Source organism: Vicugna pacos, chromosome 16 (assembly GCF_048564905.1).
Source record: "Vicugna pacos chromosome 16, VicPac4, whole genome shotgun sequence".
Taxonomy (NCBI): Eukaryota; Metazoa; Chordata; class Mammalia; order Artiodactyla; family Camelidae; genus Vicugna; species Vicugna pacos.
The window spans coordinates 7,299,683-7,326,220 of NC_133002.1; the positions used below are offsets into that span (position 1 = coordinate 7,299,683).

General features: G+C 50.2%; 1 protein-coding gene and 1 long non-coding RNA gene across 3 annotated transcripts in view; one reads left to right on the forward strand and one right to left on the reverse strand.

Moving 5' to 3' along the window:
- Positions 1 to 24,838, reverse strand: part of SPNS3 (SPNS lysolipid transporter 3, sphingosine-1-phosphate (putative)) — a 39,169-nt gene extending 14,331 nt beyond the window's left edge. The window contains exons 1-8 of the mRNA XM_072940360.1: positions 24,773 to 24,838; positions 24,245 to 24,411; positions 19,882 to 20,016; positions 19,256 to 19,409; positions 18,472 to 18,538; positions 17,574 to 17,722; positions 16,602 to 16,754; positions 11,868 to 12,057 (exon numbers count right to left, since the gene is read on the reverse strand). Coding sequence (XP_072796461.1) covers positions 11,868 to 12,057; positions 16,602 to 16,754; positions 17,574 to 17,722; positions 18,472 to 18,538; positions 19,256 to 19,409; positions 19,882 to 20,016; positions 24,245 to 24,356 — 960 coding nt within the window. The 5' untranslated portion in view covers positions 24,357 to 24,411; positions 24,773 to 24,838. The remainder of the gene's footprint in view (positions 1 to 11,867; positions 12,058 to 16,601; positions 16,755 to 17,573; positions 17,723 to 18,471; positions 18,539 to 19,255; positions 19,410 to 19,881; positions 20,017 to 24,244; positions 24,412 to 24,772) is intronic.
- Positions 13,601 to 20,804, forward strand: LOC140686413 (uncharacterized). Of its 2 annotated transcripts, none has more exons than XR_012060211.1 (3): positions 13,601 to 13,826; positions 19,266 to 19,432; positions 20,667 to 20,804. It is a non-coding gene; the product is annotated as an uncharacterized lncRNA (long non-coding RNA). The 2 variants fall into 2 exon arrangements; XR_012060212.1 differs by lacking the exon at positions 13,601 to 13,826 and adding an exon at positions 17,763 to 18,379.
- Positions 24,839 to 26,538: the final 1,700 nt, after the last annotated feature.

The following is a 26,538-nucleotide window of genomic DNA, read 5'->3' on the forward strand; positions in this document are numbered from 1 at the left end:
TCAGATGAGACCACAGACCCTGGACTAACACCTTGACTGCAGCCTGCAAGAGACCATGAAGCAGAGCACCTAATGAAACTATGCCTGGATTCTTGACCCACAGAAACTTGGGACATAATAAACGTGTGCTGTCTTAAACAGCTACATTTTGGGATGAATTGTTATGCAGCAAGAGATAACTAATACACCAGCTAAGCTACTGAATTTCAAGAATAAATCCTGAAATCTCCAGGTATCCAGATGGAAAAAATGAATCAAATGAAAGATTTTTAAAACTTTATTCCCCAGTTTATTGGCAATATTTGATATCAAAAGACAATGGAACAAATGTCTGCAAAGTCATGAGAGAAAGAAAATGGAAGCCAAGAATATCATACCCAGTTGATGTTGCTCAGCTAAAGAGGAAAAGAGGAGAAGACAATCTCAAATATGAATGAATCAAAGGAATACAACCTCTCTAGGTTTTTTTTTGAGGGGGGAGCACAGAATAGATTAAAAACTATTTAACCACAAAAAACTGGATAGACAGTTACGAGCTGAACCATACTAATGAACTCAGGAATGGAGAATCTATGTAACAGACTGACAATGAGTATTAAAACTATTTAAATCTGAGACTACTATCAAACAACTATTAGGACTATGTTTATAGAATAGAGTGTGAATGTTATAAATCTAGAAAAAGTAAAATAAATAATGTAACTAACAAAAGTCAAGAGGCTGGGAGAGAAGAAGGTGGGAGATGAAAAAGGCTGGTCAGAAAGAAGGCAAGAATATACAATGCAGAAAAGACAGTCTTTTCTGCAAGTAGGGCTGGGAAAGCTGGACAGCTGCATGTAAATCAATGGAGTTAGAACACTCGCTCACACGACACACAAAAATAAACTCAAAATGGCTTAAAGACTTAAATATAAGACATGACACCATAAAATGCCTAGAAGAGAACATAGGCAAAACATTCTCTGACATAAATCATAGCAATGTTTTCTTAGATCAGTCTCCCATGGCAAAAGAAATTAAAGCAAAAATAAACAAGTGAGACCTAATCAAACTTACAAGCTTTTGTTTTGTTTCATGAGGGGGAGGTAACTAGGTTTATTTATGTGTTTATATTTGGAGGAGGTACTGGGGATTCAACCCAGGACCTAAAGCTAAGCATGCACTCTACCACTTGAGCTATACCCTCCCCCTCCAAACTTACAAGCTTTTGGACAGCAAAGGAAACCATAAACAAGATGAAAAGACAACCTAGGGACTCGGAGAAAATACTTGCAAACCTTGCAACAGACAAGGGCTTAATTTCCAAAATATGCAAACAGCTCATATATCTCAATATCAAAAAAACCAAACAACCCAATCAAAAAATGGGCAGAAGACCTAAATAGATATTTCTCCAAAGAAGACATCCAGATGGCCAATAGGCACATGAAAAGATGCTCAACATCGCTAATTACTAGAGAAATGCAAATCAAAACTACAATGAGTATCACCTCACACTGGTAAGAATGGCCATCATTAAAAAGTCTACAAATAATAAATGCTGGAGAGGGTGTGAAGAAAAGGGAACCTTCCTACACTGTTGGGTGGAAATGTAAATTGGTGCAGCCACTATGGAAAACAGTACAGAGATTCCCTAAAAAACTAAAAATAGAGTTACCATATGATCTAACAATCCTACTCTTGGGCGTATATCCAGAAAAAACTAATTCAAAAAAATACACGCACCTCAGTGTTCATAGCCGCATTATTTACAGTAGCCAAGACATGGAAGCAACCTAAATGTCCATCAACAGATGAACTGATAAAGAAGATGTGGTATATACATATACTTCAGCCATAAAAAAAAGAATGAAATAATGTCATTTGCAGCAACATGGATCGACCTAGAGATTATCATATTAAGTGAAGTTAAGCCAGAAAGAGAAAGACGAATATCATATTGATATCACTTACATGTGGAATCGAAAATATGATACAAATGATACAAATATTTACAAAACAGAAACAGACACACAGACATAGAAAACAAACTAATGGTTTATAGGAAAGCAGAGGGAGGGATAAATTAGGAGTTGGGATTAGCAGATACAAACTACTACATATAAAAGAGATAAACAACAAGGTCCTACTGTACAGCACAGGGAACTATATTCAGTATCTTGTAATAAACTATAATGGAAAAGAATATATATATGTCTAACTAATCACTTTGCTGTACATCAATAACTAATACAACATTATAAATCAACTATACTTCAATTTTTTTGAATATATATGTTTAAAAATAAGAAGGCTGGTCAGGATTCATCAATAAGTCCAAAATTTTAAAATTAATTTCAAGTTAAACAATTCCTCTAATTTCATTTCAGTTTCTTCAGGTAAATTCACATAAATGAATTAAACATTACATGATTCCATTTATATGAAATATCCAGATTAGGCAAGCGTTTAAGACAGAAAGTAGATTAGCAGTTACCTAGAGCTGGGATAAGGGAAAGGTTGGGGGAAAATGGTGAATGACGATAATGAAAATGAAGTTTCTTTTTGAGGTGATGAAAATGTTCTAAAATTGATGTGACGATTATAAAACTCTGTGAATATACTAAAAACCCACTAAATTGTGCACTTTAAATGGGTGAATTACACCTCAATAAATTTGTTTTTAAAATTACCATAGAACCTCAGCTTAATAAAAAATATTTCAAAAAAAACACACAAATCTGTGTGTAAAGACAGAAAGACACATATAGAATGATGATCCATAACAAAAGTGGAAGTAAACAGGCCAAGATGTTAAGAGTAACTAATTCTGGGGGAGGAATAAATGGGAATCGTTATTGTCTTTGCTTTTGTGCTTTTCTGGTTTTGCTTTTGTTTTTCAGTTTCCCCCAAATCAAGATAGAAAGGTTACTGGACAGAGTGCAGTGGAGTGACTCGTTGGCCCCAACTCTTGTTTTCACAGTGGTAGCGCGATGCATCCACATCCCTGACATGTCAAGTGCCCCAGAGCATGATCCTTGGTCCTTTTCCCTTTCCATCCAAGCTCAGTTCCTCGGTGATCTCATTCGGACTCATGGCTGTAAATAACCAGCCTAGACCTCTCTCCCAAACTCCAGACTCATACATATCCAACTGCCTCTGAACATCTGCAGTCAAATGTCTTCAGAGGCATCTCAAATTTAACATGTCTAAAATTGAACTTCTAACCCCACCCTTTCCAAAAAAAACAACTCCACACTCCTCTCAGCCTTCTTCATCTCAGTAAATGGCCACTCCATGTTTCCAGTCGCTCAGGCCAAAAACCCTGAAGTTACACTCGACGAATCACTTTCTCTCACACTCTACACCCACCCAGTCAGGAAATCCTGTTGCTGCCACTTCCAAACATACCCCGAATCTGACCACTTCTTCACACTTCCTCTAGAACTAGCCCACGTCAAGCCACAAGCATCTCTTGCCTGTATTATTGGAAACCCTCCTAATGGGCTTCCCTGTCTCTATCTTTGTCCTTTTTCACTCTGTTATAAACACAGCAGCTGGAGAGACCTTGGTAAACCACGTGGTGGTTAGTTACAAAACAGCCTCCAAGGAATCACGCTTCTTGGTATTCACACCCTTGTCTAGTCCTCTTCCCCGGTGAGACTAAGCTGGCTTTGCACTTGGCTTCTGCCAATAAATAAGGCAGAAGTGACGCTATGCTGTTCTTGGCCTACGCCTTAAGAGACACGGCAGCTTCCATTTTTGCTTTCTTGGAATGCAGGTCTGAGACCACCCTATAGGTAACTGGGTTAGCCCGGGAGAGGATGAGAAGCCACATGGAGGAGCATGGAAGAACCGACAGCCAGACATGAGTGAGGCCAGCTTGGCTGTTCCAATCCACCCAGTCTTCCAGGGGAAGGCTGCCATAGGAGTGAGCACAGGTGAATCAGCTGAGAAGCCATTCAGCCAACTCAAAGAATCATAAGGACTAATAGGGTGGGGGTATATAGCTCAGTGGTAGGGCATGTGCGCGGCATGCATGAGGTCCTAGGTTCAATCCCCAGTACCTCCATTAAAAGAAATAATAAATCATTGTTTTAAGCACCAAGTTTTAAGTCGATTTGTTACTCAGCAAAAGGTGACTGATACAAAGCCTCACACAGATCATCTCACTTCTGTGCTAGAAATCCTCTACTGGTTTCCCATTTCACTTAAATTGGAAGCAAAGTCATCCTATGTACAGGGCTCCACACCATCACGGCCCCCACCACCCTGCCATTCCGTCTGAGCTCATCAACTCTGCTCAACCCAGGCTCACTCCATTCCAACCCATGTCCTTGACTGCACCAGCCATGCTTTCCCCCACAGGGCCTTTGCACTTGCCATTCCCTCTGCATGGAGGGCTCTCCCCCGCTCCATCCCCGTACCCACATGCCTTCTTCCCTCACTGGCTTCAGGTTGCTGCTGAAGGATCACCGACTCAGTGAGGCGTCCCTGACCACCTTGCACAACCCAGTCCCTCTTCTTGTCCACTTTCCCTGCTCTGTTCTTTTCCACAGAACTCATCCCTGTCTAACCTACCATTTATCTGATGTTTATTTTATTACACATGTAATTTTGCCTTTTCTGTTCAATGCTGCCTCCCCAGAGCCTAGAGCAGCACCTGGCACACCGGAGGTGCGCTGGGGAATATTTGAGAAGTGAGCAAACATTTCTGCTCATCATGGGTGGGACCCGCCTCACAGCCACCTAACCAGGGCCTCGGCTCAGCCCGTGAGGCACAGCAAGGTTTTGGGGTGAAGATTCCACTCTCAGGTTTCTCACCTGTAATGCGGAAAGAGCAGCAGGGAATTAGAGACCCCTCAGGTTGGGGCGGGGTGGTGGTGATGGGGTTTCCTGGCCGCTTGCCCAGACACTCCTCTCTGTAATGTTGGATATCAGCAGGACCCAGGGCACTACGGAGACTGTCTTTTCCCAAAACAGCCACTGCAATATTCTCACATGCTCTTGCAGATCACTGCTAATCTCCACCAACAGATTGAATTCATCCCCTCTCCCCTCAGATCTGAGCAAGAAGTCGTAACTCAAGTCAAGAACAGGATGCAGTGAAACTGATGCTGTGTAACTTTCAAGGTAGGTCATAAATGCAACACAGCTTCACCTGGCTCTCTCACGACTCCAGTCCTTGGGAGCCGGCCATCACGTTGTAAGGAAGCCCAGGCCACATGGGGAAGTCACGCGCAGCTGGTCTAGCCAGTAGCTCCAGCTAAGGTTTCAGCCAACAGCCAGCATCAACCATCAGACGGCCCTCAGCCTCTGATGATCCAGACCTCCGCCCCTATTCTGCCTTGTTAACCCCAAATGGAAGAGATACGTTATCCCTACCCTCCAATCTTGCCCAAATTGCAAATTCTTGAGCAAAATATGTGTTTTTGTTGTTTTAAACCACTAAATTTCATTACATATCCATAGTAACTAGAACAGGTCCCAAATTAGCAACTCAATGAAGCCAAGATGAAAGGACTAGCACTCCCATTTCATAGCTGAGGAAACTGAGGCTCAGCAAAATTAAGACCTTGCCCTAGCTCACACAGCTAGTAAGTGAAGAAACAGGAATGATGTCCAGGTCTTTCAGATACCTCAATGCATGCTCACTCCCATCTCCTTCCCTTCCAGCTGCTGCCCCTCCCTCGGACCCCAAAGCACACCCAGGGTGGGGCTGCCAATGGTCAGCCATATCCTCCAGCTACCAGGCCAGCAATGATGGAGCGCCTGCCCTGGACTCAGTCCCTCCTCTGAGCACAAACCCCTTCTCCTCTGAAGGGCAGCAGCTCTGGGAAAAAGGCCAAGGAAGAGGGTATGAGCCAAGACCTGCTGTGTGTGTCTGGATCCCAATTAACAATCAAGAAGTCAAGTTCCCCTGCCAAGGGGACTGGAAGGAGGGAAGAGACGGAACCCTCTGCTCCTGCAGGTGGGCCCCAGGGCACAGGCTCCCCGAAGGAAGGCCCCAGATCAGACTTTATATGCTCAGGAAACCTCATTGCCATGAAACATACAGCACAACTTGGCCCCACTTCAGGAAATTTAGGGACAGGCACACCCACGATGCTGCCAAAAACCCCTCCTTCTCATGCAATGCAGTGACAGCCACAAAAGCAGTGGGAGAAAAGCTATATGCAGCTGAAGACACACATGTACACACACTTCCCACACAATCTGCTTGCCCTGATACACATGTATATGCACACTCATGCACAGCCATGTATGCAAAACAGCACACATAAGCCATGTGCACATACAGAATGAATATACATGTACACACAATATATGTAGAGCATGACTGTACAGGTACAGAGATGTATACATGCAAAAGCACACATATCTGCATTCATATTCACAGGCCTGCCTGCATATACTCACACTTAGATACATACACACACTAGCACACATGCCTTCCCAGGAAGCCCTATACATTTCCCCTGGAACCTATCAATCTCTCCAGGACTTGTAGAGAAAGTATGGGAAGAACTTTGGTTCCTGCAATCTGAGAAGGTGAAGGAAGGGATGGACTGACAGAAAGATGGGTGGATGGGTGGATGGGTGGATGGATGGATGGGTGGATGAATGGATGGATAGGTGGATGGATGGAGGAAGGATGGGTGAATGGATGGATGGATGGGTAAATGGATGGGTGGATGGAAGAGACTCAAATGACTCTATTTTGAAACTATTTTGAACAGAAGCCAATTCCTCAGCCCTCTTTGATCACCCTTTCTGATATTGGTCCCCATAGGTCCCCCAAACCTAATGACTATCCTTCATGGTGGAATGCCACCAGTTTCCACCCACTGAAGTTTTAGAGGTAATGTCATGTCCCATGGAATCCAGACTCCTGTATCCAACTCTCTACTAACACTTGTACTTGGTTGTCAACCTCTCACCACAAACTCAGAATGTACAAACCCAAGTGTTCATCTTCCCCCAAATCCCACTGTTCCTGTCTACTTTCCTATCTCAGTTAATGGCGTCTCCCTCCATCCAGCTACACAGGCTAATATCCTAGAATTCACCTTCGACTTTCTCTCACACCCCACATTGAATCCATCAGGAAACTCCGATAGCTTTACCTTCAAAATACACCTATAATTCAACCACTTCTTACCACCTCCACTGCTTCTGCTCTTGCACCCCTAACCACCCTCATAGTAAATATTCTCAACAGAGAAGTCAGAGTGATTCTATTAAACATAAGCTGATAATCGGAAAACAATAGAGAAAAATCAATAAAACCCAAATTGACTAATCTTTAGTTAAACTGACTAAGAAAAATGGGAGAAGACTCAAATTACTAAAATCAAAAATGAACAATACTACCGACCTTACAGAAATTAAAAAGATTACAAGGGAATACTATGAATAAAATTCCTTAAAAAATGCAAACTACTGAAACTGACTTAAAAAGACATAAAAAGTCTTAGTTGACCAATAACAATATTGAGTCAGTAATCAAAAAGCTTCCCACCAACAAAAGCCAGAACCAGATGGCTTGACTCATGAATCCCAACAAATGTCTAAAGACAAATTAACACAAATCCTTCACAAACTCTTCTGAAAAATAGAAGAGGAAGAAACACTTGTCAACTCGCCCTATGAAACCAAAGACATCACAAGAAAACTACAGGCCAATATTACTTACGAACATAGATGCAAAAATCCTCAACAAAACACTAGCAAGCTGAATTCAGCAACACATAAATCTGATTATACATTGTGACCAAGGGAGGGTTTATCCCAGGAATGCAAGGTTGGTTAAACATACAAATATCAATCAATGTAACATACCTTGTTAATAAGGGACAAACCACATGATCATCTCAAAGATGCAGTAAACGTAAGCCAGATCTCCCAATCCTCAGTACAAAACCTTGTCTCACTCTTAGTAACAGCCAGTTCCACCTAATGTCTACAAGGTCCTACCTGATCTTATCTCCATCACCTCTGTCCTTGTCTCTCTTTCTCGCTTCACTCCACACCAACCACAGTGTCCTTCCTGGTGTTGCCTAAATCCACCAGATACACTCCTACCTTAGGGCATTTACAGAGTCTGTTCCCCTAAATATTCACCGAATTCGCTCCTTCACCTCCTGTAGGTCTTTACTCAACAACTATCTTCTCAGTGAGCCTCCTTGGTCACATTATGGAAAATTGCAGCCCTCTCCCCCCAACACCCACACTTTCCCTACCTCCCACTCTATTTATCCCAAGCATTTCTTATCATCTGAAATATTGTGAACTTTACCTATATATTTGGCCTGTTGTCTGTCTCCCTCAACTAGAACATAAGCTCTCTAAGGACAGAGATATCTTAGTCTGGTTTACCCACTGCTGAATCTGCAGCATTTAAACTAGCATGCTGCTTTACAGTTACTCAATAAATATATGTTGAATGAATGAAAATAGCTGGTCACTTAACTACTCACTCAGCAAGCAGTGATTACCCCACCCCAAGTGCCTGACACTCTGCTTTGGGCTGGAGCACTGAGAAAGATGGGAACCAACCTGGGTCCAGCTGGGGGACAGGTCAGAACATAAGTAACCAGGACCCAAGGAAGACAGTGCTGAGGAGCAGCAAGGATGAGGAGAGAGGATCAGGGAACCTAGGAAGGCTCCAGGGAGAGGTGGTGCCCTCACCGGCCCCCGAAGGCACAGAATGACCCCGGCATATGGAGAAGGGGTGGGAGGAGAGGGAACAGAGGGAGAGCCCAGATGTGGGAAGCATGGGGCATGTCCTGGGAATCAGGAAGGGACCTGCATGGCAGTACTGTATGGGGGATGAGGCTACTAAGGCTGCCAGGGAGGTTCATGAGAGGCCTTAAGTGTCAGGATGAGGAGCCAGGCTTAGTTCCAGTGGCACCAAGGCCTTTGATGGGGAAGCTCCGCCGTGTCACTCTGGCAGTGTGGGAAGAACAGGTTGTAGTGGATGAGCAGGAAGGCAAGGAGACCCGGAAGGTGGCTCCCAGGACAGTTCTGGAGAAAGATGGCAAGGCGTGAGCCAGAACAGGACAGAGGGGACCACAGAAGAGTGGTACTTTGGAGGTGTAAAGGGTTTTACGACTGGTGCGGGTGGGTGGGAAGGTCAGGCAGTGCGGGGGGAGCTGAAGCCTGAGTCTCAGGACCTCAGAGGCACAACAGAGCCCTGGAGCGGGGATCTGGTCAGGGGGTTCAGAAGGAATCACACCTCTTCTAGAAGGCTGGAGTTCTGGTCGCAGGGCTCAGCGCCGCTGGGGATCGTGCAAGGCCCAAACTTGAGCCACAGGGAGGGGCAGCCTCCCAGCACTGGAGGATGGATGCACCCTGGCCCTGCCCACCTTCCTGCCCCTCAGCCCCTCACTGCCCAGGGCAGGCCTGGAGAAGAGATTCTCCAGCTGGCTTTGTCAGCCAAGATGCAATGTCATTTCTAGATGAGCCATCCAGCTCTGGAGATGCGCCAGGCTGCAGAGCGGGGGACAGCTGTGTCCCCGAAACACAGCCAAGGAGCCTCTTCCCGGAGCCAACCAAGACAGTGGCAGAAGCAGAACTGGCAGGGGGTCCGAGGGCCCAGCCATTGTGGGGACAGGCCTTAAATGGGGCCTCCATCTGCCCGGGCCCCAGCCTCCCTGCAAGGTTGGGCCCATCCAGCCCCCACCAGCTGGAGATGATGGTCCCAGTCACACTCCCTCAGCCATTAGGCACTAAGGCATGTACTTAGTGCCTGGTGTCTGCCAGGCTCTGTTTCTCTTCCACGGGGGTGACAAGGGTCAGTGCAGCATGAAGGACACAGACTTTGGAGTCTGCGGAGCTGAGTCTGAGTTTCATCTGTCCTACTCTTTGTGCTGCTGTCTCTGGGCCTCAGTATTCCTATCTGTCGAGTGGGAACGAGAAATACCTTTTGGCACAAGGGCACCGTAAGGATAAAATAAGAGCACGTGCAGAAGGGAACACTAACGGGACTTGTCTATTTCCCAGGAATTTCAGTGGGAGCCCAACGAAGGCTGAGGACCCACACCTTAGAACAGGACCCACACCTTCAGGACTAGAGAGAAATGGAACTGTCTCATGTGGCCCCGCAACTTGTACAGAAGAAGGCTGGAGATGCGGGCTGGGGGGATTTATGTGAAGAGTGAGAAAACTGAGTGAGGGGCCACGGGCGGCTCACCCATGGAGGGGCAGTGCCTATCAGGAAGGACACTCGCCTTTCTCCCTGGCCAGACGCTGACAAAAGCTAACCTTCCTGCACCAGGGCCACCTGAGGGGCATTCACAAAGTCCATCCTCAGGACACCCCAATGCACGTCACCTGGGAGCAGGAAGGTGCACGAGGGCGGGGAGGGGGCTGCTGCACCCTAAGTTCGTCCAGTGGGTTAAACAGGCACCACAGAGAGGAGACAGGCTTGGTGGCCACAAGAGGGGAGCCCCACAGGGTGGCTGCCCAGGGCGACAGGGTCCAGCAGGAAGAGCTGGAAGGGCAACCCCCAAGGAGGAGTAGAGGGAAGCTGTGACAGGACACAGGTTAACCACGTCACCTGCATCAAGGCCAGGGGCCCGCAAAACCCACAGAAGTGCCCCCAAGAGACAAGTCGGCCAGCATCTGGGCGTCAGCCGCAAAACAACTCCAGACACGGATAACACGTGGCCTGTTTCCAGTCATCCTTCCTGGCCCGCCCAACCCTGGAGGGGCCAGGATCTCAGGGGAGGGGTGGTGTCAGCGACTGGGGTCAGAGATGGAACAAGAGAATCCAATCAAGTGGAGCTCTCCCTCTTCCCCGTGCAATTTCTGGGCCTGGATAGAATATTTATCTGGAAATAGAACCAAAGTTTTGATTTAAATGGGACTTCATGAATGTAACTAGAAAAGCTGTGGGGTCTGGTCATAGGCAGGAGACACACCCGAACTGACAGGAGAACAATAAAGCTGTTACTGCTTTGCTTTCGGAGTCCAGCCTGCTCAGTGAGCCCTGCCCACATGTGCCGAGGCTTCTGTGTCCCCAGGGCCTTGGGACCAGGGAGTGGGAGGGTAAAGGAGGGGAGTTTGACTGGTCTGCCTGGGGCTAGGTGGGCACCTGCTTCCCAGAGTCAATGACTCCTTCTCATTGTGGGACAGTCAGAACCAAGGCTTTGGGGAGCCAAGGACACTGCTGCACACATTTGGATACACCAGGGTGCCTGGTGGGACACCAACATGCACGGAGCCCAGCGGGAAAAGCAGATTCTGACGTGAGCATAGTAGTCTCGGAGGGCTTTTGGAGGAGGTGGCCTTTGAGTTGGATCTTGCAGCAGGAGAAAGATTTCAGGATGCACAGAAGAGGGGAATGGTGCCCCTGGCGGAGGGAATGTTCACACGCAAGGGAGGTGTGAGCACCTGTCACCAGCACAGCCGGATAGTGAGGGGCATGAAGGTATGTGATGGGATATGGATCTGGAAGATGGGATATCATCACTATTGTCACCTTTAAAGCAGTGTCTAGGCTGGCTATGGCCAATCTGGGCCTCACTTTCCTCATCTGTAACCTGGGGAGAATTAACCTAGTTTTTCTTGGACTCACATCCTGGGAATAAAGGGGTCGTAATCTCTCTAGTCACAGCATTAACCAGGAGCTCAGAGGATACGCTTTAGAGTCAGAAAGGCTTAGGCTCAAATACCAGTCCTGCGCCTTCCTAACTGTGGAACTCTAGGTGAGCCTCAGTTTACTCATCTGTAAAATGGGGATAACAAAGCTCCACTCGGAAGGAGTGATCAATGATGTAATGTGCATAACATACATAAACACCGGGCACAGCATAAGCCTGTGTGGAACGCGATTTCCCTACCCACCCCACCCAACTCCCACCTCCGAAGGAGCCCTCACTTACATAAGAGGCCTGGAGGGTGGCCGGGGCCAGGACGAAAGCCAAGTAGAAGGAGACGGCTGCGGCAAACAAGCTGACGGCACAGATGAGGGGCTCAGCCCTCGGGTTGACTTTCTTGTATCTCCTTGAAGCCTCTGCTCCCAGGATGACCCCAATAATGCCAGTCACAACAGTCAGTGCCCCCAAAATCAGGCTGATGGAAAAAAGCAGAGAGGGGTTAGTCAGCCAGTGGGGCTAGGATAGGGGTCTAGCCACCTGCCCCCAGTGCATGATCTGGTACCACAGGGATGTGGCTATGGGTCCCTTCCCCTCCCTCCTGAGCAATGCTAGTGGCTCCTTGGGACACGGCTCAGGGACCCATGTAGTCCCCTACTCATCCCATCCCCTTTCCTGCCTCGTCCTGCAGATGCCACTGGCCACGTGGGTGATCTTCCCAGCACCCAGTACCCCAGCTCCCAGCCTGCCTCATCTCCGGTGACCTCCTCCACTGTCTCACCACCTGAAACTGCCCCACTCAGAACACTTAATTCTACAGTCCCACTCTGGCTCCAACCTCCTTGCCTTGTAGCCTCCAATACTAATGGGAGTGGAAGCAAATGAACATTTACTTGTTGAGCTTCTGTAATGCACCGGCCCTCATCTGGGCATTGTACACACCCTCCCTCCTTGAGGCCCATCCTCCCACTCTCCATCTTTGAACACCTCTCAAGTAGCCCCCTCCTAACTTCCCTACTTTCCCACCTACTCCTGGACCTACTTCGACTCCACTTGGCCTCTCTTGCACCTCCCTTCTGTGGGCACCTGCCCCTCCAAGACAACCTCCAGATAGGTTCCCAGAGGATGCTGTCTAGAACACGGATCTGACTATGCCCCTGCCTAAAATTCTCCACCAGCTTTTAAACACCTTCCAGATTTGGCTCCAACTCATTGTGGTGTACATGGACCTTCATGATCTGACCCTGTATGGCCTCAACCCAAAACCCCAGTTCCATCCTCCTTGGCCCCCAGACTAGTTGCTATCCCCACTTTGTACTTTTATTCCTCCCTCTGAAACACCTTTCACTAATTTTTCCACCTACCAAACTCCTACTCATCCTTCAAGACCCATCACAAATGTCCCCTCTTTGGGGATGCCCTCCCCTGTCCCTTTGTTGATTCCTTCACTCTTCTCAGATCCCATAGCACCTTTTGTGTCTCTATCATCAAGGTCATTCACTAGGCTGTGAATTCCTAGAGAACAGAAACCAGGTTTGGTTTACTTTCTCGACTTCAGGCTGGGAGCATAGCGCCTAGAACACAAGAGAGATACATCTATATTTTTTAAGCAAATGAGCTTACTGATCCTTCCCGGAATTGCCAGGTGGACAGCTGAGGAAGGTTAGGCTAAGAAAGGTTGAGGCCAAGGTTACCCAGCTAGTGAGCTGCAGAGCCAGGATTTCAACACAAATCTTCAGCCTCCTGGTCCATCCTACTCTCCAAAGCCTCCTTTTAAAGGAGCTCAAAAGGATGCTGAGACTAGTATGAACTCTTTAAAACACAAATGTAACTAGGACCTTTCCAGCCCCTCAGAGCCTCCCTGTTGTCCTCAGGGCAAGTTCCCAGCCAGCACAGCAGGACTGGCCCCTGCTGACCTGTGTAACCTCCTGTCTTTTCCCCCTCCCTCACTCTGCACGAATGACCAGGAATTCTCTAAACTTTACCCTACACCTTCCAGCTTCCCTGCCTTGGCCCACACTCTTCCCTCGGCCTGGAGCACTGCTACCCTCACCATCATTCTGCACCTGGCCAGCATCTCCTCCTTGATCCAAACATTTCCAAAGTGCCAGGTGCCTGCTGTTACCTCCATGGCTCCCACCAAGATGTAAGAACAGACGGATGCAAGACTGTGGTTACTGACAAACGGAGTGTCACAAAAAATCCACCTCACCTCTGAACAACTTCTGTGAAACGCCCATCCCACAGGTGAGGACTCATGGGTTTCTTCCCCGGCCCCATCCCCTTGGTTTACAGGAGATCATGTAAAGCCCAGAGAGGCCAGGAAACTGCTGGAGATCACACAGCCCTTCACTGGAAGCGCCAGGGTCTCCTGGCCCTCCGCCTACCAAATGAAGCATGTGTGTCCTTAGGCAGCTTAAAGGTGCTCACCAAACCTTCCCAGCCTTCCAAGCTGTACCAGGCTCCAGCTCAGACCAGTCAAGTGACCCCTATTCCCAGATGAATGCTATCTGTCTCTGAGTCCTGGTGTGAGCCGGCCTTGGCAGGTTCTTAAGACCTTTGTAAGACAGGATTGATTATTCAGAGAGGCGATGTAGAGGAGGCGAGGCGGGCGGGGGTGGGGGCAGCCCCTGAGCAGGAAGTGTGGCCAGAGGACACATTAACCATGAAGTGCCCCGACCCCGACAAGGCCTTCCCAGAATCAGACTCTCAGAGCCAAGAGGGCCCTTAAAGGCCTTCAAGTTCTATGCTGTACTCCTCTGTACAACGGCCCTGGCAAGCAGCTCTCCAACTCCTACTTACATGACCCCAGGGGTGGGAAGCTCATTACCCCCATGCTGCCCCTTCCATCTGGGCCAGCTCTGAGTTTTGGAAATTCTCCCTCTGGCAGAGCTAGAATCCTGCGTCCTATAGCTTCGAGCTCCAGCCCCACCCTCACCACCCTCACCGTGGGGCTTAGCCTAACCATGGAGAGTGTATTAACAGCTGAGGTCTGTGCAGAACCCCAGCACCGGGACCTCCTACCACTCTGTAGTGGGTTGATTAATGCCCCCTCAAGACATCTATGTCCTAATCTCTGGTACCTTGTACGGCGAAACAGACTTTGTAAACGTGATTACATCAGTGATTGTGAGACAGGGAGATTATCCTCCATTTTTCAGGTGGACCCTAAATGCACTTGCAAGTGTCCTTATAAGAAGGAAGGGGAGGGAGATTTGAGACATAAGAGGAGAAGGCAACGTGACAACGGATGTAGAGCCTGGAGTGACGCAGGAAGGCCAGCCGCCACCAGAAGCTGGAAGAGGCAAATCCCAGAGAGCCCCCAGAGGGAGTGAGGGCAGCTGAACTTGGTTTTGGCCCAGTAAAACCATTCTGGACTTCTGGCCTCCAGAACTATGAGAAAAATTTCTGTTTCAAGCTACCAAGTGTGTGTGTGTGTTGGGGGGGGGTATGATCTGTTCCATCAGCCCTAGGACACTAACACAAACAGCCACGTCCATTTCTCATCCAGATTCTGTGAAGGAGCTGAGTTAGAGGAGGAAGGTGAGCCGAGAAAGGGGAGGTGACTCGCCCAGGAACACACAGCCAGTTAAGGCCTGAAGTGGGATGGAGTCCTGTTTTTTCTCCACTTTTTCAAGCTGCTGTGGGACTTCTAGGACTCAGTCTTTGCCTCCAGGGAGATAAGAATCTAACTGTAGAGCCAAGACAAATATAGGTATCCTTTGATGCATTCATTCATTCACTCGCTGGAGGCTTCCTGAGCACCCACTGTGTGCCAGCTGGCGGGAGAGATGTTCAAGTCCATTAACAGTACCAGGCAGTCTCCAGGGGCAACAGGAAACAGAGCTGAAGAGCACCAGCTTTGAAGTCTGAATCCTGGCTCTGCTACTCGTTAGCTGTGTGACCTTGGACAAGTTATTTACCCACTCTGATCTTCCATCTCCTCATTTGAAGGACAGGAATACTAGGGTTTATTATCATAAAACCTCAGACGGTTTGTCACATAAGATGCTTAGCTCAGGGACCAAACTAAAGTTACAGCTTAAGAAGCAACAATGAGAAAAGGGAAGGCAGCCATGGGCAGAGGGCCCAGCTTGGGCAAAGGCAGACAAGGGAAAGGGGCAGAGGACATTCTGGAACTTACGCAAAGTTCTCTCTGGGCATCAGGGAGGGAGGGAGAGGCAAGAGAAGAGGCTAGGGAGAGGGGGTAGTGTCCCTGAGGCCTCAGGGCAGAACACAGAGCCCTGAGGAACTCGGAGGAGCACATCGAGGCAGGATCAGGGAGGAGGAGGGGTCTGTAAGGAGTCTGAAACGCATCAGACAGAGGAGGAAACTGGGCTAGAGGGCTTTAAAGAGGAGGCGGGAGCAAGTAAGAGGACTGAGATGTTCGCTCTCCATCAGGGGGTCATGAGGCCCTGGAGAACGGGGTCAGGTGGTGGAACAGGAGCACAGCAGGGTGAGGGGGACAGGGAGTGGGCGGGCAGTCCCAGGGCTGAGTGCCTGCCCTCCATGTGGCTTCTGCTCTCCCCCCAGCCCACTCTGCCAGCAGCTTTCCCAGGGCTGTCAGTGCCTTAAAAGAGGCAGAGAACACACGAACGCCTGTGAAATCCCTAAACCCGGTTAAGTGATGAATCATCCCAGTGCCTCAGTCTGCCCTCTGTAAAATGGGATGACCCACACTACGGGTCCCTCCAAAGGAAGGTTGCTAAGAATCCCAACGTCTCACAGGCCCCACAGAAGCCTCACTCACCCCAAGTGCCTTCTGGATCCCCAGTGTAGGCCAAGAGTTGGAAGACAGGGACTGGGGCCCAGAGAGGACAAGGGAGCTGCCTGTGGCCATTCAGTGCAGCACAGCTCAGCCCGAGCTAGAACCAGGCCAGCCACCTGCCAGAGGAGCCCCAAGCCCTGGTGTCTTCACAGAGCTCTGTAAGCCCACACAAACTGAGTCTGGGGGCTCAGAACTTCCCGAGAACTTCCCCACCAAGAGCCCCCCACCCAGCCTGGGTGCCAGAGGCCCCTCACCTGTCCAAGCTGTTGCACGGCCCCAGAAAGCAGGGAAACTGCAGCCCGTGCACCATACGGGCCTCGAATAAAAACTTGGGGGCCCAGAAGCCCAGGGCTCCAGTCACAAAGGCCACGGCTGTCAGTCCAAAGTTCGAACACACAAAACTCCAACTGCAAGAGAAAGTGCTCTGGCTGGAGCTGGCAGAGGGCTGGGGCTGGGGCTGGGGGGGTCCTGTCTGCTTCTGCTCGCTCCCCTCCCCTCTCTCCTGGGTACTCGGTCACCCTGGCACTCGGGTGGCTCCAGGCTCCACATCCTCCCCGACACTCATTAAGAAGCCCTCCTCCCTCCTCTCTGCAGGAGCAACTCTCCCCAGCCTGAAAGGCTCAAATCCAACATAATATTGTCCATCCAGCAAGATGTCCCTGTTGCCTCACTTTCCTCTAAGTACCCTCCACTCGGCTCATGGCTCTGTAACCAAGAGAGTGGGGGTCCTCTCCATGCCCCACATTTTGGTAAATCATGAGACCTGGGCATGCAAGTGACTCCTGCCTGCCTCCCCAACCATGCCTAGAATAGAGAGGGATGCACTCCCATGAGGCTTGGAGAGGTAAGTGATTCACCCCGGCATCTTCCCAGCCACCCTGAGAAGCTGGCAAGGCTAGAGAATTATGTCCATTGAATCAATGAGGGAAGTGAGGTTCCAAGTCTCAGGTCACTCAGGGATAAGGCAGAGGCAGAGCCAAGGTTGGAGCTCACGCCGCCTTCCTCCCTCCCTCCCTCCCAGCCCACATTCTGTCACATGGCGAGGTGAAGGGGGCCTCCAAGTCGGGGAGGGACATCTCAGTTGGTGAATGGGAGCTCAGAGGAGGAAGAAGGTTGTGAATGTTGGGACAGTCAGGGAGGGCTCCCTGGAGGCAGAGGGAGGTCAGTGATTCTAGGTCAGACATAGGGGTTTTCAGTGACATGAAGGGAGAAGCAGGGACACTCACTTTCTCCCCAGGTATCTGACATCTTCATACCAGCTGCTCTTTGGGCCCCCCACGGCCATTACCCCCTGCTTCTCAGCAGCTCCCCGGGGTGGGTTTGGAACCAGCACGATAAGAAGGATCAAGGCCAAGACTTCCAGGGGAGACATGACCTGGGGATAGGAAGGTCCAGGAAGCTCAGGGTCACACACTCCTGCAACCCAGGAGATCCCTTGGGTGGCTGAACTCTGTGGTCCAGGCTCTTGGGATGCTCTGTGCCCTGGAGGCGGGGGGTGGGCAAGGGGGGAGAGGGACTCATTTCCCCGGGGTTGGTTATGCACAGAGCTTAACATACCACTGCTCCCAACCCCTCACTCTGAGTACAGCCTCTCTGGGGAGTGGGGTGCCCTTGGTACTTGACTTAATACCCGTTTGTCCTGTACAGACGCTACTATTGGGAGCAGTGAGCCTGACATGGTGAAGAGCTAGAGGCCTGACTACCCTGGCCCTGACTGCTGAGGACTTGCTGCTCCAATAACTGTCCCTTTTCCCGGTCCACGCCTCCACCTGCCAGGCCAGCCCTGCCCTAGTGTCCTTCCATCCCTGTCTCACAAATCCTCAAGATTCCATAAGGCAGCCTTTACTCCCCCCCACTCTACAGATAGGCAAAGTGAGGCCCCGAAGAGGGAGGGGACTAGCCTGAGGTCACACAGCTAGCCAACTGAGCAGCTGGGATTTGATCCCAGGGGCACGACTTCCAGAGGCCACGTTCCATACGAGGCCCCCAGTGTCTGAAGCTGCTGACATCTGAGCACCCCCCACGGCGCCAGGTACTGTGCCAAGGGGCTAAGGCCACTAGAGGCTGGAAAGTCCCTGCTGGCCCAGTGGGAAAACAGAGGGAAGAAAAGGAAACTGGACTCACTCGGAGGGCCCAACGCCAGTTCCCGGTCAGCTCCGTCACAGCCGACCCCAGCACATAGCCCAGACCACTGCAGCAGAGGGGCGGGGAAACAGCAGTGAGGGGAAGGAGGCAGGCCCGGGGCCCCAAGACCAACCTAAGCGAGGGTGCGCCCACCCTAGGGAGCCAGCTCTCTGCAGCTCATGGCCATTTCACTGGGAAGAGTGAGCCATGTGAGACCCAGATGGCCACTGCCCTTGGTCAAGTCACTGGTGACCTCTGGCTCCAGGCCCAGCCCCAGCACCACTGTGCACTGTCTCCCAATATGAGGACCATGCACCTCCCCAAGGCTCAGCCCTGCCCCAGTGAGGCGATTTCAGGAAACCTGAGTCAGAGCTCAGGGTCCTGACTGCAAATCCCATTCTGCCCCACCCCACTGTGGGGTACACGCCCGACCCCAACACACTTCCCTGCCTCCCCTCCCAGAGCCGGCCCCTCCCTGAGCAGGCCGTACGGCCAGGCTGCACTATCTCACCCCTTCCTGGGGTGGACTAGCAGGTAGGGAGCATCCTCATTATGTATCTCTAACTCCCACCATAGCCCATCGGTCAATGTTACTGGCGCCATTTTTACAGATGAGGAAACTGAGGCTCAGAGAGCTAAAGGGACACAGGGAGGAAGGGGTAGAGTTGAGATTCCAAACCTAGCCCTCCTGCTCTGACGTCTCCTCCACCCAGCCCAGCCCCTGTTCTGACTCCTCTGGGCCTCAGTGTACCACCCAGGGAAGTGGATCCAGAGTAATACCAACCTTCCAACAGCAATAAAGATATAGAAGATGGTCAGCACTTGGGTCCGCTGGTCCCTCACGAAGAGGTCACACAGGATGGTGGGCGCAATGATGGAGGAGCTGGCCGTGCCGATGCCCACCAGTCCCCGGGACAGGAAGAAGAGCCAGGAGTACTGGGCAGATGGGGACAATACCACAGTGAGTTCCAGAAATCACACCAGGAGGATTGTTCTCAGAGGGACAGAGGGCATCTGGTAGCACGAGCCCCAGGAGAGGAGGAGGTGTCAGGGCTCCAGACACCTCACCATCCTCCCAGTCCAGGTTCCCCAAATCACACGGGTGCCCCCTGCTGGAGCCCACAGCTGCTACCTGCCCCCCACCGCCCAAAGGAGCTCTCTTCCTGGGCATCGTCTTGGCTAACCAGGCCAGTTCCCGCAGACGGGAGCGATTACCCTCACCTCTAGCCCCAGCACAGCCAGGCAGAAATAAAGCCACGGTGCCAGAGAGGAAGGCCTCTGTTAAGAAAGTCCAACGGGCTTCTCTCAGCCCTGGAATGCCCCGCCTGGCTCAGCAGGGGCTGGATCAGGGAGGAAGCAGTTTGGGGAGGGTCCCCCAGGGGCTTGGGCAGGGGTGAGAGCACCTACCTGGGGGGGGGATGAAGGAACTGGAGAGGCCTGCTCCTGACCAGAACAGGATACCGAAGCTCAGCACGGCCTTGCGGTTGTGCCGGTCGCCCAGGTAGCCAAACACGGGCGCAGACAGCGTCAGGCAGCTGATGAAGACTGGAGGAGACATGCAAGGGACAGCCTGCAGCCCCCCAATAAAGGCGGGGAGCAGATGGGCCCAGCAGGCTCAGAGAAGGGAACTGGCTCAGATACTTAAGCTTGGCAGTGAGTGGAGGCCAGAAGGAAGAAAAATAAGGTGAATCCCCAATCTCCATCATTGCCCAGTCAGGAGGACTGGGAGGGAAGTGTACGGGCTGGGCCTAGGCTCAAAACCCAGGCTGCTCGCTCACTGTGCAACCTTGAGTTACTAATTCCACCTCTCTGAGCATCAGCCCAACACTGGAGAAGTCAACATCCCCCTATGAGGCTCTGCAAAGGTGAGACTACAGTGACACAGAACATCATCCCCCAAGGCATGGAGCTGCTAGTGCGGGGTCTTTAGGAGAATTTCAGCCCGCTGTGAGCAGGATGTTGGGACTAGTCTGATTTTGCTCTCAAGCCTCTGCTGGAGGTTGGGGGGGGGGTGGAAGGCAAGGGGAGGGGGAGGCTGCAGGTGCCACCTTTGAGCAGACAAGTACAGTTTAGAATGAGCGCAGTGTTTATAAACCTGTGGTCCCTGGAGGCTGGAAAAGAGTTGGTTTTCCTAAAGCTGGTAAAATATTCCCCTGATGCTGCTGTTGTACTTATACATGTTTTTTTTTTTTAAGTAAAGGCTTACGAATTGGCCTCCGGACTAATGAGTGCGTTTGCTATTCTGCGAAGACGAAGAAACTGCCACGTTTTTTCTTGACTGTACCACGTGGATAATTACCCTCACTGCTTCGGTTCAAATAAAAAACGCCTCCACCCTCCTCGGTGTGTCCTTGGCCTCCGAGAGCCGGCAGGTGGCGAGGGGCAGTCTGACCCCTCCTCCACCCGGTCGCACCAACCGAGGCCCTTAGGCTGTGAAGGCCCCGCCCAGCTCCAGGGTCTCCATTCATTGAACACTGATGATTGACACTTCCTGAGCCCAATGAGTGTTCAGACTCTTCCCAGCTCATCCCACTCCGCCCTGACCCGCTCCGTTATTGGGTTGAGCCCCGCGCAATTGCGGAAATTAGGCCAGTTTTGACCTACAAAAACGACAACTTAATATGGCTTGGCCTAATACTCCACAGAGAATGGTCTTTGGTGTCAACGGCATTTAAAAATTTAACAGCTACTGCCAAAACAGGCCTCCAAAAAGGCTGTATCAATTTACACTTGCGTAGAAATGGAGTACATATATGCCAGCACCCTTGCTGAAATTTGATAGGATCAATCGATTTGTGTTCATTTAATGGTTGAATAACAAATAGCGTCTCGCTGACGTTTTGATCTGCATTGTCCTTATTCACAGTAAGGCTGAGCAGCAGTTCCTGGGTTCACATCTGCCCATTTTTCAATTGGGCTGTTTGTTAATAATTTCTCCCAGTCCTTTATATTTGTTTTAAGGATTTAAAATGCAAATTCGGAGGTGGGAGGGTATAGCTCAGTGACAGAGCGCATGCTCAGCATGCACAAGACCCTAGGTTCAATCCCCAGTACCTCCTTTTAAAAAATATTATAAATAAATAAACCAAATTACCTCCCCCCCAAAAAAAGTTTTAAAATAAAATAAAACGCAAATTCTGCGACTAAATACCTAGGCTCACATCCTGACCCCACCACTTCCTAGCTGTGTGACCTTGGGCAAATTCCTTAACTCTCCCGTTCCCCTTTTATCAACTGCACAGTAAGATATTAATAGTCCTAAAATAAAGCATCTAAAAGGCAGTGATACGCTTTATGTAAATACTCAACAAAGTTACCTGTTACTATTGCTAATTGCTTTTATAATTTCAATCACCATCATACAGAAGAATTTAGCTTTGAGGTAGTCAAATTTATCAGTCTTCTTCAGGGGAGGTTATTTCGTGTCTTGTTAATGCATATCTACTTTACCTAAAGATTATAAAATATTTCCCCAAATCTTCTAATGCTTTTATGAGACTTGGGGCAAGAATCCTTTATAGGTTATAAACACCTTAAACCTGCAGATCTCCTGGGGTGGAGAAGCCTACACCCAGGGGGAAGGCAGGCACCCCTTCACTCCCAGCATCTCCAGATTCACATTTCTGTCACAAGGTGGGAGTAATTAAGGAGCACAGGGCTAAGGGAAGGACGCTATAGGCAGCTACCTGGATTTGAATCCCAACTCTGTGACTTACTAGCTGTATGACCTTCAGCAAGCCCCACAGCCTCTCTGTGCCTCAGGTACGTCATCCGTAAAATGGGCATAATAATAATCCCTGGCTCGAGGGCTTGTTGTGAAGATTAAATGAGTTAATGTTACAAAGCACTTAGAATAGTGGCACATGGTCAGGGTCACATCAGTGTTTGTTAAATACTGTAAATCAATTAACGGAGTCTAGTAGCTTCTCGGTCCCGTGGTGGTGGCGGGGGAGGGTTGTCTGACCACTGCTTCCACCCACCTTCCACCCCACTCTTATAGCTTGATGAGCCCTCTGAGTCATCAGTTTCCTCTATTCTGCAGCCCTGCGGACAGACAGCAGAGTGGGTCTCAGGGCCTTTGCACAGTGACCCAGAAAGGTGAAAAGACTGACCTGAGGTCACCCAGGACAAGCCTGGTCATCTGGCCTCCAAGCCCACTGTCCTTTCCACACGCCTTTTTGGGCTGCCTCTGCAGAGAAGACCCTTCCCTTCATCCAGTCTCAAACACACACACTCACACACACACCTCCCCACCACACACTCATAAACACATCCTTGCATTCACATGCTCGCTCACTCTCATACACACAAACTTCTCCCTCCCTGCAGCTCACTTATCAGGGGCCTTGTAGTAGTAATCCTGCTCACCACGGTAAGAAGCAGGGCATGGAAATGTTGACTCAGCTACCATTATCTGTTCAGTCTAGAAGGTTGTGGGTATTGAGCCGAGAGACTCTCTTTGGCTACAAATATGACTGGGAGAGCAGCACCAGCTGCCGGCCTCAGCTCGGAGATAGGAGTAATTGGAAAAAAACCATGATCTATCATGATCTACTAACTCTTTTGCTCGGTGCCTATTAAAGAAGTTTGTAGAACTGTGTACCCCTTCACACATTTTTGGCTGACATCTAAAATGTTTTTATCGTCAGTTTAAATAGGGGCAAAGGATGTGATTTCTAGCATTCTTGTATTTTTTTTTAACTATATTGTCATCCAAATCCTTAGGGCTGCAGATTGAGTTCATTCAGTTTATGGGAAATGTCCATGCTAGAGGCTAAGGGGCAAAGCCAGTCCTCATTTGCCAAATCAATCAAACAAATCAGACTGGTTGTCTGTAAGAGAGATATTAAACTGTTGGCTCCATTTTTTTTATTGAAATAAATGTGTTGATACCCATCCCTGAGACAACCATCTCATTTATGAATTCTCAGTTATAGATTAATAGTAGACTGTCACACTCCAGCGGGACAGCTAGATAAGGCTTGGCGCCTCACCATCCTGGGTTTGTGTGGCCTGGAGGAAACATCTCCAGTCAGTGTCTACCGATGCTCTCTCTGTCCTGCTCCCGGGGCCTTGTCAGCAGAGGCCTAGCCGCCATGATGGGCCCCTCTGTCCAGCACCCGGGAGATTTTTACATCCCAGGGCAGTGTACCATATTAAAACTCAGAAAGGAGGGAGGGTACAGCTCAGTGGTAGAGCACGTGCTTAGCAAGCACGAGGTTCTGGGTTCAATCTCCAGTACCTCCACTATAATAAATAAGTAAATAAATAAACCTAATTACCTCCCCCCCCCGCAAACAAACAAAACTCAGAAAAGGGGAGAGATGTTTGGCACTTTTTCCTGCCAAAAGTGGTGGGCAGGGGATTATTATTTTTCTGTCTGGGTTTTTTGTTGTTGTTGTTGTTGTTTTTGGTAGGGGAAGGTAATTAGGTATATTTCTTTATTTTTAGAGGAGGTACTGGGGATTGAACCCAGGACCTCATGCATGCTAAGCATGCTCTCTACCATTTGAGCTGTAGCTTCCTCAAGTGGACAGGTGATTATTAAAGGGGAGGTGGGAAAGAAGAACCAGAGGCTTGTTCTCTGACAGATATATTTTAAGAAAATAGAAGATCTGGACATGGATTCTCTCAAAACTGGAGCGAGCATACGTGAATCCTGTGTTGTGACAGTGCGTGCACACATGTGGGCACGTGCGTGTGCATGTGTGTGTCCCCCATCCGGGCACCCACAGGGGAAAGGTTAGTGCCTCATGCCCCAACCACCACCCACCTTGAAGGGGAAGGTCTGATTGCTCCCCACTGCTGGACAGTAGGCCCCAGTGGGCCCAGACCTCATCTGAGCCCGTGCAGAGTGCACGTGTCTCTGTCCGTCTCCTGGTCATCAGGTTTTTCAGGTCCGTGAGAAGAAAGCACACACGAGGATTTGTCAACCCCCAGCTAGTCTCCAGGACAAAGCCCAAACAAACATGAAGAATGAGTGACAAGTCCACAGTCAGGATCTGAAGCTCCGGAGACTTCTCCGGCCCCTCCGCGTCTCCCCTTGCCGCAGCACTTACCCTCAAACAGTGAGAGGCTGTTCAGGCACCAGATCTCAATCTGTACTACCTCCTTCTCCAACCCAGACTGTCCCTCCCACCCAGACACCATGCATCCTCAGTGCCCCCTCCTCTGTGCTGAGGGACTCAGGGAGGCTCAGCCTGGCCCCCTTTTCCCAGCAGCTGGAGCTAGACACTGCAGAAAAACCCCATCCAGCCCAAGCCCAGGGCCCCGGCTCCAGGGCAGGGGCCTCCCTCCTTACCTGTATGAAGCAAACCAGCAAGGTTCTCACTGAGCTGGAAATACTTCTGTACATCCAGCAGTATTCCTGTGGACAGACAGACAGTGCTCGGGAAGTGGGAATAGCCTGCCAGGCCTCTAACAGCAGCTGCCCCCGCGTTTGGAACAGGCCCACAGCTGACCAGCACAGCACAGGTGTGACCCCTGGGCCCACCTGTTCTCCCCATTCCCGCCCCCTACATGCATGCGCACAACCACACACATGCGCAGACCCAGCTACAGGAGCCGGCACGCAGAGACGTGCGCACATCAAACACACCTGGAAACACACATCCATGCACAAGCATGCATGCCCAGACACAGACACACAGTCATGCAGATCCACATAGGTACCTACAAACAGGCATGCCCAGAACCACACACTCACAGAGGCAGAGATACTGATACACACACAGGAGCCTGCACGCACCGACATGTAAACCCAGTCTCAACACCCAGACACACATACAGCTAGATGTACACATAGAGACGCCCCACATCAGAGCGACTGGCAACCATCACTTAGATTACACGGTAAACGGAAGTCCCTGGGATCATGCAACACAGTGGCCCTGCTGGTGTCCAAACTCCAGACAGCCACAGACCTACGTACACACACATGAGCGTGTACACATAGTCATACGTGCTCTGGCCTGCATGTGTACACACACAAGCACGCTTTTCCAGAGGCATGAGCACCCAGACATGAGAGTGCCCGTGAGTGCCTCAGAGACAGGTCCCACTTAGTCCCATCTTAGCCCCACCTCCCTGAGGGTGGCAGGCTCTGGCTCTGTGCTAGGAGTCTCTGAAGCTAGGCCATGGGGTGCTGGAGTGGGGGGCGCTCAGCCTAATGCAGAGAGAGGAAGCGGGCCACTGGGCACCAGGCTCTATTGCCTGAAATCCCCTCAGCCCCTTGGTGGTATTTCAAAGTTAGTCAGGATGCGAGGCACCTGCTTCTCTGAGCTGTGAGGCTCTGGCCCTGTCATTACTCTGATTGAGTTATAGGATGGTTGAGGGCCGGGTCCTGAGCTGGACACAGAGTTGCTTCCCTAAGAGGAAACTATCACTGTCCCCATTATACAGATGTAGAAACAAAGGTCTGGCCACCCACGGTGGTGCAGCTGGAACTGGGGGAGCCAGGACTAGCATCCTAGGCAGAGGCAGCCCGCCCTCCACCCAGCGTCACAAGTGGGGCCCTGCAGAAACACCCCACAGCAGGAATAAAGGCCTACAATCCACGCCCCAGAGACCTGCCAGTCAGTGAAGAAAAACCAAAGAATCAGCGAATCAAAGTAAAAGTAAAAGATTTTTGTTCTGACATTCACTTTGGACCCAATTGCCACAGAACCCAAATGCCCACTTGTACGTCTTCCCTTTCAGTATTTTTCATTACACAGATGAGACATAGTCATTGGAAAGAAACAGAAACACAGATAAGCAAGTTAAGTGGCTAAGTAAAAATGATCTCTAATTGCAGTCACGTTGGGGAACGGGACTCTGCCCCTAGTTTTGGCTCCTCCCAGCCCGGTGCTGCTCTGTGGGCAGCCTGGGGCCAAGTGTGGGTCTGGCCTCCCAAAGACCTGCTTCCCACAAGAGAATTCTCCTTGCATGAGAATCACCTGCCCCCAGCAGTCCCCAGGCACTCCTGCCCCCAGGAGTCCCAGGGCCTCCCTCAACCCAATCACCTGGGCCGCTTCTCACACAGCCAGAGGAAGGGCCTCAGGCCGGCAGGACTCAGGGGCTGCGAGT